This window comes from Elephantulus edwardii, unplaced genomic scaffold, assembly GCF_000299155.1.
Source record: "Elephantulus edwardii isolate Elephantulus edwardi_28Jun2011 unplaced genomic scaffold, EleEdw1.0 scaffold00016, whole genome shotgun sequence".
NCBI lineage: Eukaryota > Metazoa > Chordata > Mammalia > Macroscelidea > Macroscelididae > Elephantulus > Elephantulus edwardii.
This window is the reverse complement of record NW_006399766.1, coordinates 22,660,287-22,676,248: the sequence shown is the minus strand read 5'-3', so window position 1 is coordinate 22,676,248 and position 15,962 is coordinate 22,660,287. Positions and strand designations below refer to the sequence as shown.

At 39.9% G+C, this 15,962-nt stretch overlaps 1 protein-coding gene across 1 annotated transcript in view; it reads left to right on the top strand.

Annotated features, from left to right (window-relative positions):
• Window positions 1–14,335, top strand: part of ATP11C (ATPase, class VI, type 11C) — a 106,476-nt gene extending 92,141 nt beyond the window's left edge. The window contains 3 exon segments of the mRNA XM_006881898.1: window positions 562–665; window positions 4,372–4,525; window positions 13,635–14,335. Coding sequence (XP_006881960.1) covers window positions 562–665; window positions 4,372–4,525; window positions 13,635–13,697 — 321 coding nt within the window. The 3' untranslated portion in view covers window positions 13,698–14,335.
• The last annotated feature ends 1,627 nt before the right edge of the window (window positions 14,336–15,962 follow it).

The following is a 15,962-nucleotide window of genomic DNA, read 5'->3' as shown; positions in this document are numbered from 1 at the left end:
TTTGACACGCTGTCTGAGATACTTTTGGGCATGTTGCCAGGAGACACTAGGCCTTTGAGAATGACATCATGAAAAAGTGGAGTGACAGTGCAAGAGAGGAAGACCCTGGGGGAGATGGATTGACTCAGTGACAGGAGTAATAGGTGTACGTGTCTTGGAGACCGTGAGATTGACTCAGGACAGGGCAAAGTTCAGAGCTGTTGTGCATAGGATCACTGGGAGTCGCTGTTGACTCAGTGACACATCACAGCAATCTCTTCCTACTCGTGTCAACTCCATATGTACAACTCCATAAGCCTCTCTTCTGTGGGGTCACTGGGTAGGTTCAAACCACCAACCTTTGGGCGAGTACTCTAGTGCTTAACTATTTGTACCACCAGGGACCTTCTTTCTCACCCTGAACAACCTCCATTCTTTTTTACGATTTGTTCTATTCTCCTTTGGATCTGTGGCCCAAGCTTCATCTTCTCATGCTGCATATAGTTACCAGATCACCTAATGTCTCCCTTGATGCAGTTTGTACCCCTCTTGAAAGCTCTTATGTTGGTTGTGTCTTTGCAGCTCGCGTTGGATACTCGATTCTGGACGTGGATAAATCACTTTGTGATTTGGGGTTCCTTGGCCTTTTATGTATTTTTCTCATTCTTCTGGGGAGGAATTATTTGGTAAGCAGCTGTTCATTTGTAATAGACAAATAACAAACCAGATCTAGGTATTTGTACATCACTATGTAAATATTGATTATACTTTTAAAGTTTTCAGTAAGGTGGCACAGCTAATTGTTGGTAAGTTTTCAAGTACAAGTACATGGACTGTGGGAGTTACACAGAGGGCCTTTGCACATCTTTCAACTTGAAGGTCTGTAACTTCTCTCTGTGAATTGAAACTGTAATTTTCAGCATGATTCTCATGTCATCTCCACTGGAAGTGCTCATTCTGTGAAGTTTCTACATGATAATTGGCCAATAGATCGATCTCTTTGAACCCCAGTCTCTCTTTGTGGTATGTAATTGTTATTTCATTCCACAAGTAGTGTTCCTGGTATAGAATAGACACCACTTACTATGCAGAGGGTTACATTTTGAAACACATCTTACTGCTTTTGGGGGGAAATGGCAAGCCCTGACATGAAGTTCATTGGTTCATCTTGGTTTAGTAGATATGTCTTGTGCATTTACTTTATGCTAGGTATTCTAATGTGGTGGTGGTGGTGGTGGTTTAGTGTGGAGTCAGAACCAACACATAGCTGACCCTCTGCCAGGTTCTCAGAGGCAATTTAATCACACGAGAGATTTCTCCCACAGAGCAAATGGGCAGTTTGAACCATGTCCCTTCAGGACTGCAGCACAGCTCCTTACCACTAGTCCAAAATCAGAAAAACAGTGCATCAGGGATGCATCCTATCTCCATACCTTTTCAATCTATATGGCACAGATCATTCAAAAGGCTGAACTTTATGAAGAGGAATGTGACATCAGGATTGGAGGAAGACTCATCAAACAACCTGTATCATGCAGATGACACAACCTTGCTCGCAGAAACTGAGGAGGACCTGAAGTGCTTGCTACAGAAGGTCAAGGACTGCAACCTTAACTATGAATTGAAGCTCAACATCAAGAAGACAACGATTCTCATCATGTGGCCAATTGGCAGCACCATCATAAATGGAGAAGAGATTGAGGTTGTTAACAGTTTCAGCTTGCTCAGGTCCACAGACTACACTCTTGGCAACAGCAGTCAAGAATGAAAAAAACTCATTTCTCTGGGTGAAGGTGCTGTCAAGGATCTCTCCAAAGTGCTGAAGAGCAGCAGTGTCAGTCCAGAGACTAAGGCACTCCTGAATTCAGGCCATGGTCTTTACAAGTACTTGCTATGCATCAGAGACCTGGACTGTGACTAAGGAAGACAGAAAAAGAATTGATGCTTTTAAGTTGTAGTGCTGCAGGGAATATTGAACGTACCATGGACTGCCAAGAAAACAAATAGGTCTGTCTTGGAGAGGTTGAAACAAATTTCTCCTTGGAGGCAAGGATTTTGAAGCTCCATCTCATATACCTTGGGTATGTGGCCAGGAGGGACCAGTCCTTGAAGAAGGATATCATACTCGGAAGGGTGGAAGGACAGCATAGGAGAGGAAGACCTCGGATGGGATAGATTTATCCAGTAATTGGGGCAATGACGGTAGGTAGGTCAGAGTCAGTGAGACTGGCTCTGGACAAGCCAGGCTTCAGAGCTCTTGTATATAGGGTCCCTATGAGTTGCAGGTGATTCGGCGGCACATAACAACAGGTATTCTAAGGGATACAGACGAGAGTTAGACAGAACTTTTGCCCTCCAGGAGATTATAGTTGACTGAGGAACACAAACTGCGACTTGGAAAATTAGAAAGAATGCAAAGAAGCTTGTGCTGCATCTCTTTTCCAAACCTCCCAAAGGGCTACATTTTGTCTTTAAATGTCAGAATTGTTTTCATTTATTAGTGTCTTGTCTTGAAAAGGATGCCAGCAGGAGGAGCCTGACCAGCACAATCCACACTGTGAGACATTTTCTCTGGTTTGAGAAAAATCATAAATACAGAACATTTCAACACAGAGATTTGAGAGGTGGAGGAGGATGTTTCTGCCCCTTGAGACTTAATTAGAAGAAACTTGCAGTATTTTGAAAAGCTTTTGTTTTACCAAAGTCTTTTTAAAAATGAGAAATACCTAATTGCAAAACAATGTACCAGCTCTGAAAAGTATAACTGCAACATATATCTGGCACATCGATAAGTACTAATGGAGAGCCAAGAAACTGAAAGACGTTTCCATCGTAATAGTAGACACATAAGCTGATATATAATGTTAGATCTACCCAGACTATTCTATCTGTGAATCCTTGTAATCAGTGTATGAGCTAATTAATAAGGGCAACTTGTCCACAAGGAAAAAGATATTTCTGAGAAACTAAAATCTGTAGGTCTTTGTGCAGAATAGGACTAGTCACCATATGAAGCTTCAGCTGAATGCTGGTTCCTGCTGCTACCCTGAAGCTAGACGTCTTTCTGTCCTGAGACACTGGAACCACTCCTTCGTCAGGGTGCGCAGTGAGAATGAGGTCTGAGCACAGAGCCCAACCCAGAGATTATATCTATTGTTTTTTACCGCTTCCCTGAAATGTTCCATAGATGTCGTTCAAGGTGGGGGGGAAGTGTATGTGTATGTGTAAGTCTATATAGAGAAAGAGCAAGGAGAAAGAGAGAGTATTATAGGCACAGTATGAAGGACTGGCTATCACTTACCTGTCCAGAGAGTCACTTAGTGTTTTCCTCAGAGCTAGAATTCTGCAGAGCAGAGTCTGTAGTCCGGGCCTCCTAGGTTTGCCTACCTTTCTGTCCTGCCCACTTCTGTTCACTGCCCAGTCCACAGAGATGCAGAACAAGTTTGATTTCAAAGTGTTACTCGATGATGCGGACACTGAGTTTTAAATACACAGCCAGTTACCATCAGTGAGCAATGCCTGATAGAACAAATGGTGCCAGGTGGTTACCTACCTAACGCTCTGGCACCAAGGGTCCGGTGAGCATCCACACCTCCAGCAGCCACTTTCCTCTCTGTCCTCCTCTTAGAACAGCCTTGAAGTTACCCAGGGAGACTCTCAGTGGGAACCTGGCTATGTTTCCCAAAGGCTGCACTCACGAGCTCAGTGGGTGATTTGAACCAAATTCTTTCTGACTTTCATCTCAAGGCAGAGGAGGCAGCGGCCACCTCCTCAGTTTTGGAATTTCCAGGGTTTAATGCCCTATTTGCAGTATTCTGCTTTCTACCACCCTGCTTGGCACATGCTAGAACTAAAAAAATGTATTTGTCAATGGGAATGCTAGGTTCCTACCATTTGAGAGAGATTAGCTCTCTAGTTATTTTTATTTTTTTTAATACAGTGTTTTGTGAGAGAGAATTATAAAAAGATATTTTCAGTTTCTAAATGTAAAGCACAAAATTATCTTCATATTACTAAAATAGCTGGGAAGTAAAATGCTTGTTATCATTGAAATTAACTATCCTTTGTCCTGAATATCTTTGAAGCTCCAGTATTTTCTAATGAAAGTAAATACTCTCCAGTTGGCAGCTTCAGAGTTGATTGCCTGATTGTTGTCAAGTCAAATGTATTTTATTATCTTTCTTTTTCTCTTTGATTATCCTGTCTTTTCTTTCAAAACATTTGGTAAATGAAATTTCTTTACCACATTTGGGATGTTCTAGAGAAAATTATTTTTATTAACGTGCATAATGAAGAGCCCTTTTAAATACAAAAGACAGTTTCAAATTACATTTCTGTTCTGTATGATGGAAACTCACTTGTTTTCTGTTGTATCTTGTCTTTCCACTCCAGGCCTTTTCTCAAGCAACAAAGAATGTATTTTGTATTTGCTCAGATGCTGTCTTCTGTATCCACATGGTTGGCCATAATTTTTCTTATATTTATCAGCCTTTTCCCTGAGATTCTCCTGATAGTTTTAAAGAATGTAAGAAGAAGAAGTGCCAGGGTAAGAACTACATTTACATTAGTTGAACTTTTGAAGGTGTTTTGATACCTGCCCTGAACTAAGAACCTTATTTAGAGAACTATCTCAGTTACAGAATTATTAAACCCCTCCTTACAGGTTCACCACTTAATTTCCTCTTCTGCATAAAAGTATAGTAAAAACTTCGTTACTCAGTGCAGGTGGTAAGTAGATTCCTTACTGGTGTTCTGTGTGACCTTTAGTAGTCCATATGGAGTATATAACATGCTCCATATGGAAATTTGAAAGAAAATATACTTTCTTTTTAATTCAGGCTAGAAATTTTCACACCAGGAATTTCCACACCAACATTTCAACTTTAACCTTAGAAATTTCCTTGTGGGTTGTTTGCAGATCTTTTGTTTTCCCTTGATAGTCCCAATTTGCCACTTTGAAAACTTGCCCCTCCTTTAATTATAGTGCTGCTTAATCTCTGCATTGCTTCTAGCCCTGGCCGTCCAGCAGAATATCTGATCCAAAGAGAATTCCTTGGATGTGATTTCTGCATCCTTAACTTTACTGAACATACTCATTTAACGAAGAAAAGAAAGCATCCGAGATTGCTTTTAATGTGTGTGGGGTTTTGCTGCTTACATTGTAAAATTTGTCATAGATATGAAAAGTTCTTAATCTTCCCTCCTCCTGATTACTTGTCCCTGCATTATCTGACATTTCGTGGACATTCCTAAACAGCCTTCAAATTGAAAGGAGTAGATTAACCTGGAAAAGAAAACTTTGGACAGATTTTGACTTACAAGTTAATTAAATATATTCCTGCCGATGTTACCGCATTTTGCCAATCAAAAAGCCTGTTTCTGTCATTGTTGTCCCAGGATCTTGTATCCTCTCCAAGGCAATTATTTTCAAGAAATACTTTAAATTCTGTTAACCTTACCTTCTTTGATCAAATTTATGAACCAGTTTTTAGCCACCAAGCTAGGTTGTCTGATTTTTGTTGAGGTTTGGGGGTTTGGTTTTGTTGTTTGTTTGTTTTTAAATTGACACAACCCAATAATTAACATCATATATAAATGGGAATTTGACAGTATTATAGCGGGAAAAAAATCTTGAGTGACAAATGTGTAAAGATCTTCATGTTCAAGTCCACACAGTCACTCTCAATTGAAAACGAATTGTCAGTGGCATAAACAACATTGATTCTTGGCCAGTGCATGTATAGTTAAGTAGTCAGAATGTCCTGAATTACCAGCTTCTGTGTGCATTCCAAGATGGAACTGAACAAGAATTGTGTCAGCCGAAGTAATACTGTATTGGTCTTTGCCTAACTCCTTCCAGTCGACCTCACATTAACTCTTTCCAGCCTAGAGGTTAGTCTTCGGATGGAACCTTTCATGGTCTGTTCATACCTTATTAACAGAGGAGGAAAAACAAGTTGGTGTGACAGGTTCCTCTCAAAATGACTGAGGTAGCAATTTGAAGGAGGCCAAATAAAAGATGCCACAGTAAGAAATTCTTTTATGCTTTTATAGAATATCTAACTGATCTGAGGAGACTCTCCTATTTTTTTTCTACCATTCTTACTCAGGAGTGCACCTTTAATTTCTCCTAAATGTTTTCTCTTTATGTGGAGTAATGGAACTCATGCTAAGATGAATCACATCTAACTTTATACTCTAAAGATGATACAAAGACTGAGAAGTCAAAATCTTCAAGCGTAGCATTCTTTTAAAAAAAAAAAAAGAAAAATGTAGGTACTGGCTGGAGGTGATGTTTTTTCTATAGGCTTCCATGGAAGGATGCTGAAAGGCAGTCGAGATTAAACCTTAGGACTTCCTTCCACCCTTCCCGAGTGCAAACAGGAGGTCCTAAAGGTCTGTTGACAGCCTGGAGTTCTAGAACCACAGTCCATTTTACTTAACATTGTAGAAAAGTCTGTTCCACATGAAGCTTGTTTGCCGCAAGTTAATCTGTGGTGGGAGGAAGTTTCGGTCTGCACTGTAGTTTGGCATGCTGACTCGCTAGAACCGCCCAGTGGATTTCCATGATCATCTTCATTCATTGAATCATTCATTCATATATTCCTACCTCTGTTGAACCAGTCAACATTTATTGAACCACCTACTGATGAACATCTCTCTTCACATCCAGTGTCTGAAAGGCCACATGGTTTTTCAGACTTGATGGTATCTGAGAGTTAGAGATGAGAGTTTGCAGGCACTCAGCAGCACTCTGTCTTCCTTTCTTTGTGAGAAAATGCAAGTGCACATGAATGCATAAAGACCAACTGATCTATGACAGCAGCCACGGCTATTCTGTTAAGTAACGTCTCTTTCTATATACAGTTTGGTTTCGGTCATACCAAAGAAGCAGAGGCCACCTATAAGGTATGAGGAGGAAGACTTTCTTTCTTTCCTGAAATACGTTAGCCTTGATGCTTAGTGTACAACAGGCATCTTAAGTGGCAGCTTTTCCTGCTTTGTTCAGTGTCCTTGCTAAGGCGGTGGTCTCATTTTAAAGAGAGACAAGAGGTAATTTTACACTGGACTCATCTTATGCTTGACATGCTCCTTAATGAGGAGTCCCATCCCTGGCTTTAACCATTCAGCTCTTTGAGCTTTGTGCACACAGCCAGTAGTTCCAGTGGCAGACTGGCCACCAATGCTGTGCCCAGGCAGCCATACTAGGCGGCCACTTTGAGAGAGAAGTAAGTTACTGCACATAAATAACCATTATAGCTACAGTCTTATGTGGATTTCCGTTCCGTTTAGCACACGTTGTCTGAGGTGCCACTGTGAATTCACTTTTGTACGAAACCGATTGCTGCCTAATTAAATCCAATTTATGGTGACCCCACTCCTGTCAGATGTAACTGTGCCCCAGAGGATTTTCAGTAGGTGATCTCCTCAGACCACCAGACCTGTCTTGTGAGGGGCATCGAGGTAGACTCCAACCTCCAGGCACTCGTTCCATTTAGCAGCCAAGCACTTTAACTGTCCGCACCACCTGAGGACTCCAGAGCTCTTACACTGGTTGCACATGTGAAGCACACACGGCCCCTGCTCACAGAGAGCTGTTACTTCAGCTGAGTTAGAAAGGAGATTCTTTCTTTTTTCTTCCGCACCCCCCGCCCACAAACAAGCAGGAAGAAGAATGGTAGAAATCAGTGATAGGCTGGCCTATTACAACACTGCTGAGCTGTTTCAAAGACTGAGTCACTACCTCCTGAAGCTTTCTGTGCAAAGACTGGATGGTGGCCTCCACCAAAGCTGAGTTATGTCGTAACACTGACGAGCTTCAGAAGGTTCCCTCAGGCACTTAAGTAAGAAAGTGTGGTTAAGTCACATATTCCTCAGCTATATTTTCAGAACTCAAGTTCATTTTGGTGCCGAGGTCCCATCCTTTAAGATCAGAGAGCATTTCTGTAGCTTACCATGTGAAAAGGCTCCACAGCCTCGCTGCTGCCAGTGAGATGAAAGGCCCGCCGAGTACTGCACAGTGAACTGAGAGGACTGCACCTCAGAGAAAGTTGCAGGTTCGAGACTTGGGTATTTCAAAAAGCCATGTGCCCTCTAAGCAAGCATTTGGGCCTTCTGTGAATCGGGGCAGTTCCCCTGGCCCTTGGAGCTAAGTAGTAAACATCACATTTCCAGTGGAGGCATGTTCCCGTGGCCTTGTGTAAAACCATGGCAGGTAACTGGCACAGTGAGCTAGAGGCCTGGCTGACTAGACACGAGAACACTGGGATCTAATGACAGTGGGCCCAGCAGCACCACCACCAGGCCTCGCATAGCTCATCTGCACAGAAACGTGCCGTTATGGAGGAGAGCTCTTGTGGTGAGGGGAGGAGGAATGTCAGCCAGTGAACACAATTCCCTGGGGAAACACTTGGAAAAGTTAGGGGGGGAAATTCTGTTTATAGTAATAATAGTGGATAAGGATGGTTACTATTGGAATCCTTCCATTAGAAAGCGGCCTAGTGCTAAGAGCTGTGTTGTCAACCCAACAGCACGTGGTTCGAATCCACTAGCAGCTCGGTGGGAGAAAGTTGGGCAGTCTCTTCCTGTGCCGTTCACTGCTTTTGGAAACCCACTGGGGAGGGTCAACTACGTTCCAACTCAACAGTTCACGACACCAACAATGGAATCATTACAGTGTCAAAAGTAGTCATGGGTTCTAAGGCTATGAGGTTGATTGGGGGCGGGTGGGAGGGGATTGTCAAATCCTAATGCCGTGGCTGTTGAGATGGACCCCAGTCCATTGGCTTCTCTGACATAGTGCTGAGTGGGCCAGTGTCAAAGATCCGGGTGACTGCAAAGGAATGTGAAAATGTCATATTGTTGAAACTCCTCATCTCCTGTTCTTCCCACCACCCTCACCAACTGTTAGCAATATCAGTATTTTTTTTTTGCTTTAGATATTCTTTTCATGCTTTCTACTGCCTTCTGTACTTTCATATCTCATTTTTTTCTTTATAAAGCAGTCTTAACACCTAATGTATTAACCCAGAAAGTTTCTACTTTGTAAATAAATACTTTTTATCTGTAAAGGTTGGGTACAAGTTTGGAGCACACCAAAATGTGCTTACAGTTGCAGTCTTTAATAAATAGACTTACACATTGAACACTGGGGTGGGGGACTTGGTACCATGTTAATCTTGTTACAAAGTTTTTGCCCACAAAATAGAAGATAGGAGCGATTTGTAAACATTTTCCCAGAATCAAAATCTTTTATTTCTTAACTGGTTATTGGCATGCTGCTTCTAGGTAAAATCTGAACTGGAAATAAAATTTAACTAATCTCAAAAACATACCTGGCTAAATCAAAGTATTTGCCTTTGAAAGTTTATTAGGCTGCTGGATATATAAGTTACTTGACTTTTTTCCTTCTTGTTGTTGTTGTATCTCTTTTCCTTTGTCGCTAAGTAAATAAAATGGGTACTCTTGATTGGAAGACTTTTCAAACTCATCCTCATAATTGACCTCATCTTCTCTTTTGCTTGGGCAATACCAAAACCAAGTCTAAGAAGTAGTTTCTAAGTCTAGGCACAAGATAAGAAGGAAATTGATAGTCGGCTAGGGTTTATAATAATACATTAAATTATCAGCTTGGATGACTTCTAGGTGTTTTAAAAGGAAAATTGTAAGCTCTTTACCTATTTTAAAGAGGTATCTTACAGAAAAAAATATGGGGGAGGCCAATCAAACCGTGTTAGAAGAAGGTAAGCATTGGTCCAGAAGTAAATGAAACTTAAGTATGACTTCACCCAGTGTTTTTCCATTACCTTCGTTTTGATGAGGTTTTTAACCTGTAAATGCCCAAATATAGCCAGCTCCTTCATGGTGGATTGTGGATGGACCCTGGACCAATGGGTTTGAACAAATGTAGCTTAGCAAATTGACTGAATATAAGTTTTATGTGAATGAGAAACATTTAAAATTTATGTGAATTCAGAAGTAGTCAATTTCCTCATTAGAAAAATTACATTTATATATGTAGATATTACAATTTGCACATATAATAGCCTATTCCTGACTAACTCTACTCTTCAGAAAGATACGTCTTCAAAACTAACATGTCATTTCTACTTATTCTTTAAATGTCTTACATTCGAGAGTATATTTACTTTTTGTTTTTTGGTTTCTGCATTTCTCTTTTTTCTACTGCAATTTTCCACCTTTTGTGCAATTGTGAACAAGGTAACGAAACGCCTCCCTTCCTCAGGAACATCTACTATCTTCATGCTTTCTCAAACTTCCAGCAATCACAGTTTCTCTTGGAGTGAATAAAGGTGATTTTCTTTCTTAATGTACCAACTTGCTTGCATTTCTCATTTGCTTGACGCCATTTCCTGATTCTATACATTACTTCTCATGCCTTGTTTTATATCTTCTGTTGATACTTAGAGTATTTGGTCATTTTCCTTTAACCATTTCTTCACCTCCTCAAACTGTTGCACTGGAGAGGAAGTCATTTTGAAAAGCTTAGACTATAAGTCTGTGGCCTCCCTTACCCATGGTATGTAGTAGCCATGGCGTGGAACCAGTTTGTTCACCAGGACAGGAATGTTTTGTACAAATTCTTGTTCGTTCGGTAAACTCACAGCCACCAGCACAACTCTCAGAGGTGTTCACCAAAAGGATGGTAAGGTTTTCTAATCCCACCATATCGACTCATCTTACCACATAACCTACCAGTGCCATTTCAGAAATCCAAGTTTGCCACACACTTCTAATGTCTGTGTACTTCCACCATGAAAACATTTCGATTTGAGTTGGAGACTTCATAGGCTTTTCAATGTATTCATTTGAATGTTACGCATTTACTACCGTGTAATCATTTGTACTTTTGGCCAGAAGAGTAGAATTCATAGGAAATATTTTTTTCTTTTATTTTCCCTACTACATTTTTATCTCCAGGTAGGTTAACTAATCTTCAAATGCTTTAAGTATCTTTACCTCACTATTACAGAGAAATCAGAGCTGTAGAAGGGCATCTGACTCATTATCCGCCAGACCTTCAGTCAGACCTCTTCTTTTACGAACATTCTCAGACGAATCTAATATGTTGTAACAGGTACCTAGTGCTAAACAAGCGGGCTGGCTTTAAAGAAACAGATTAACAGCATTATAAGAAATTTTTTTAAAAAGAAAAATCATTACTCTCTAAATTTTCTCTGCTGTTGGTGTGGTGAACTTTATAACTATTCTTTGCCAAAATATAAAGATGCATTACTTGGAATATGGGGAAATACACATTTCAAAACTGGCTCAGCCTTCAAGTAAAATTGCAGGTGTTTCCAGAACTGAGAGGGAAGTACAATATCTTTCATTTGTAAGGAGCACATTGTCACGGCTGGCCCATCATTTGAAAATGCTCATCCATACTGATCTGGAACTGTGATTCCGATTTCAAGAGACGCTTTGGAAAAGAAAAAAAAGAATATTCCAAACTTGCATCTGTATAATCCCGAGTCAGTTTAGTCTTGCATGTTCCTTTTTTGGGAATTATGTGAAAATAATTAAATGTGTTCGTACCTTCATGTGCTGTGTCTGTGTGTTTGCAGGTATGTACCTTGTACATGTCTGATTCTTAAATATGTATTAATAAACCGGTCTATTATAATAATTTGGGGAACTTTTTTTCTGATTTTGTTGTTTAATGTCAAGTTTTATTCGAGCTAAATGTTTCAGCCTTCAGAGCTGAAAACTTTCTTAGCCATTCAGGGGGATGCTAGCTAAACTAGAGAAAATTACTTTTTCCAATAGCAAATATATTGCTTTCAAATATAGTATCCTATTTTTATAAGAAATATTATCCGTGTAAGGAAGCATTGAACTCAGACTCTCTACTGTGTGCCCTCCATGTTCCCCACTCTAGGAGCCTGGGCCCCCCAGGCCTTTAGAGTCGTTCATGCATGAGTGCACACCTGCCAGTGTAGAAACAACTACATGCAGCTTACGGCAAGGCCATCTTTTATCCGCTCACTAAACCTGATGATCTTCATCATTGAAATTGCTGGTCCATTCACTTTGAAGCAGACAGTTGCAAGTGTACCTGATAGATCCACTTGTTTGGGTTTTGCCATCCACTCCCTACCCGACCCCATTACAGGATGGAGTCAGTAAGTTTCCCTGTCAGCTGATTCTGTCACCTGTTCCTCATGGTCTGCGTCTACAACCGTAATTACGAGGCAGACTCTTTTGGTCTCACTCAGCATCTTTCAGAGATTAATGTGCGTACTTATTTTCCCTAGGAAAGGGATATTCCTTGGCCTTCACAGTTTCAGCCTTTAGTTGCAGATAGCCTTGTCTTAAGTTGTGTGGTCCATTTTGGCTGTGTTGTTTCCAGTAAATTTTATCTCCCCCTGGATTGCATTCTTGAGTTCGCTCTGACGTTTAGGGACAGGGTTGGGTAACAGACATTGCTACTGCATTTGACCTCTCCAGGGATTTAACTCCTACCATACGTAACATAGGATTGAGGGAATTTTTACTTTTCAAAGAAAACAATTCTTTTCATCTTCTTTTTAATGATAATTATTTCATCCAGTAATAGATTTTTCACATGACATCATTTCTCCTCCAAGGAAAGTATTTCATAATTAGTTTAGCCTCTGTGTTTATTCCATGAGTTTTCGTCAGTCATCACGGTCCTGCACTAAAGAACTACCACTAACTAGTTCTTGAGAATGTGGATGGAAAAGAAAAATGGAATTACAGCCTCAAAAGTTTTTCAGGAGACTTCTCATGTAATCATGATGAGGAAACAAAATGGAAAGGTTGTCATCTCCACACACACAAAGGCCTTACACTATTTAGAGTCACAATCAATAATTGAAAATACCCTTTAATGTAGTGAAGCAAGCTTAGACTCCGCCATTCCTGGATGTAGGATTTCAGAAGTGGTCTCATTATTGAAATACATGACTTATACTCTGATTAGTTTGCCGATTCTCCCAGCCACCACAAAGAAAGGCCGGGTGATCTCCTTCCAAGAGATCCTAGCCACTGAAAACCCTCCAGAGCCCAGTTCTAGTCTATAACATGAGTTACCAGGAATCTGAATTGTCACAGTGGCAGCTGGTCAATAATAGAAGGGACATTACTTCATCCAGTAACATTTTTAAAACTGTATTTTCACTGTAATCTTTGAAAAGTGAATATATCTTCAGACCTCCTTTGTCAAAATTCACACTTCCCTAAGAAAGCAATCCATTCATTGGATTGTCCAGGACAGACAACTCTGCTTGGTGCTAGAGATAAAAAGTTGTCTCTTGTCCCTGCTTTTAAAGAGCTTCTTACCTAGAGGACAAGGGCATAGTGAACTAAACCTCTGCTGGGTTACCCTAGTGGTAAAGCCAGGGTGTGCCCTGGAGCAGTGCAGAAGCAGAAAGCAAGTCTGAATCTGTTGACCTTCAAAACAAAGATTCAAAGCTGTCGCTTTGGTCTCTCTCTCTTTTCCTCTTTCTCTCTTTCCTGCATGTGTGGATAAAACTTGACAGTTTGTTAAGGAAGTTGTCTTACTTATAACAAAATTTACTACTTGATTTATTTTTGAAAATTCTAAACAGATTTTCCATGCTGTTACAAAAATAAACCTTTTGATTTGTTTTATTTAACCTTTTTTTCAGAATCCGAATCTTGAACTGCCCATGTTACTGTCCTACAAGCATATTGACAGTGGTTACAGCTAGAAAAGAAAGCATGAAGAGTCAACTACAAAAAGTTCTCATCTCAGGATACTTGATATGCAACAGCGTAAACCACTCTTGTGTCTAGGGTTCAGAATCAATGTCTGTTCAGATACCAAATGACTCACAAACATTTACAGTTATTATAAGCAGTTGTTGTGGCCAAAGCTATCAGTTGAGAATTATACAAAAGTTGGAAGCAAGAATACTTAGAAATCTGGTGATAGATAGAATAATGTAACTACCAAATGGGTGCACTTTTAACCCATGAACTTCGTGAATGGATTTAAATACAATAGTATCAAAGTAGAAGTCATGCAATGGGAATGAATAGATTTTGCTAAATTTTTTTTCTTTTTTTGGCCTGGCAAAAGAAATAGACTATATGGGTCACACTTCTTGTTCCTGCTGAATGATAAATAACCATTTTTTCCAAATATATGAAAGAAATACTTGAAAATACGAAGTGGTGTCAGTGCATCAAATGGAATAGTCAGTTCTTTCTGTTCATGTACATTCAGACTGTCTCTTGGTGGAATATCCTTGTCAAAAAATACCTTGAACACTTAATGTGGAAATGTTAACCCTGGGTATTAGTGTGGGACCTTAAACTTGTTTTTTTCCTTACGCATTAAACTCCATGTGTAGGTATGAAGCTACCGTAATCTGAGATAAAGTGGGTAAAACCACAGTTACTCCAAAATAAAAGCCATAATGCATAGCAGGGTTTTTTATGAGCTTATGTTGGGAAGAAGAATTCTTTTTTAAACCGTTACAGCTTTCATTTGAAACAGGCTGCACTTGTGCATCCGTGCAGCATTTTTTTTTTTGTTTTTTTAAAACCTTGCCACTTTGGGAAGAAGGGTAGCCCAGCTGGCTAAGTCGTGACTGTCAACATGACTATTGTCTCTCTCTACTACTGTGGCAAGGACAATGGTCTGAGCCTAACCTGTGAGATTCACCTTGATAAAGTCCTTTAATGCGCTGCTCTGGGAAGAGGGGTTAGTCTCCTGAGAGTGCACTTAAATTCCAACATGAAATGTTTCTCTTCAGTGGTAAAATGAAATACATGCTGTTTGGGATATAAATGGGTACATTTGACTACTAAATTGAACCAGTCTTTTGTAATAAAAGAGAAAGCATTTCCTGTCAGTTGCCAATTTTGTATGTCTCTCTGGCACACCTGTGTTGTTACTGGTTATGTTGTACCTTGATTTGGAAAAGTATTAGATTCTGTGTGTACCAATATATTTATATGGTCCATCTGGCACATTTGATTTTCACCAATATATTTGAGGCTGGGAGGGTTTTAGGCATGGTTTGCCCTTAAAGATTCTAGAAATGGCTTGATTTCAACTAGAAGTAATTCCTGAGCTCTTTGATTTCATTTATTCTCATCTGTCAGTATTATTTGTGAGCATTTCGGCAAGTGCCACTTAGAACTTGCTGTTATTCTGGTAGCTTGTATTTGAGGTAATTTGCTTACAACAGTGTCTTTATATTCGCCTATTCCAAAGATATAAAAAGCAGACCCAAGAAAGCTTTTCATGTTTCTTATTGTTGTTGTGATTATTACCATGTTTTTGTCCTGAGAGTTGTTTTGTTACTGTTTTACCTAAGAACTATAGGGACTGTGAATACAGAACTACAGGGACTGTGAGACATGATGGGAAGGCAGCGACACTGCAGAACCATTGGAGATGTGACCGAATCAGGATTCCCAAGGGAGTGGAAGTATAATTGGATGCATATGCATTTCCTTACAGCCAGGAAGTGATTTAGATGAGGAGGACGGGGAAGTTGAAGTTAGCATTATGTTTCAGTTACACGTTGCACTGCCACTCAAATTCAGAATGGCAGTGTGTAACACCGTGGGAAGCATCTGCCTTGCCTTTTTAAAGATTTTTTTTTTTTAATTGATGGGCTAAAAGTGGCTAGCATGGGGTTAACAGATGGAATAACTTGAAGCTGTCTGGTTTTCTTAGCACTGCAATCTCACCATTCTATTAATTTTTTTTTTTTACAAAGAAAGGGGAAATGTAATAGTAAGGTCATATACCCACAATCAGGATGGTTTTTCAACTTCACGATGTTCTGGTGAATTTCACCACTGTTCATTGTTTAAGGACGTTGCCTACCAATCGACAAACATTAATTCCTATCAACCACATACACACCAGCAACAGTACAAATGAACGTCTAAATTTACAATGTTCATAATAATTTAGTGATGGAATTTTTTAATAACATGCGCTATATAAATGTGCA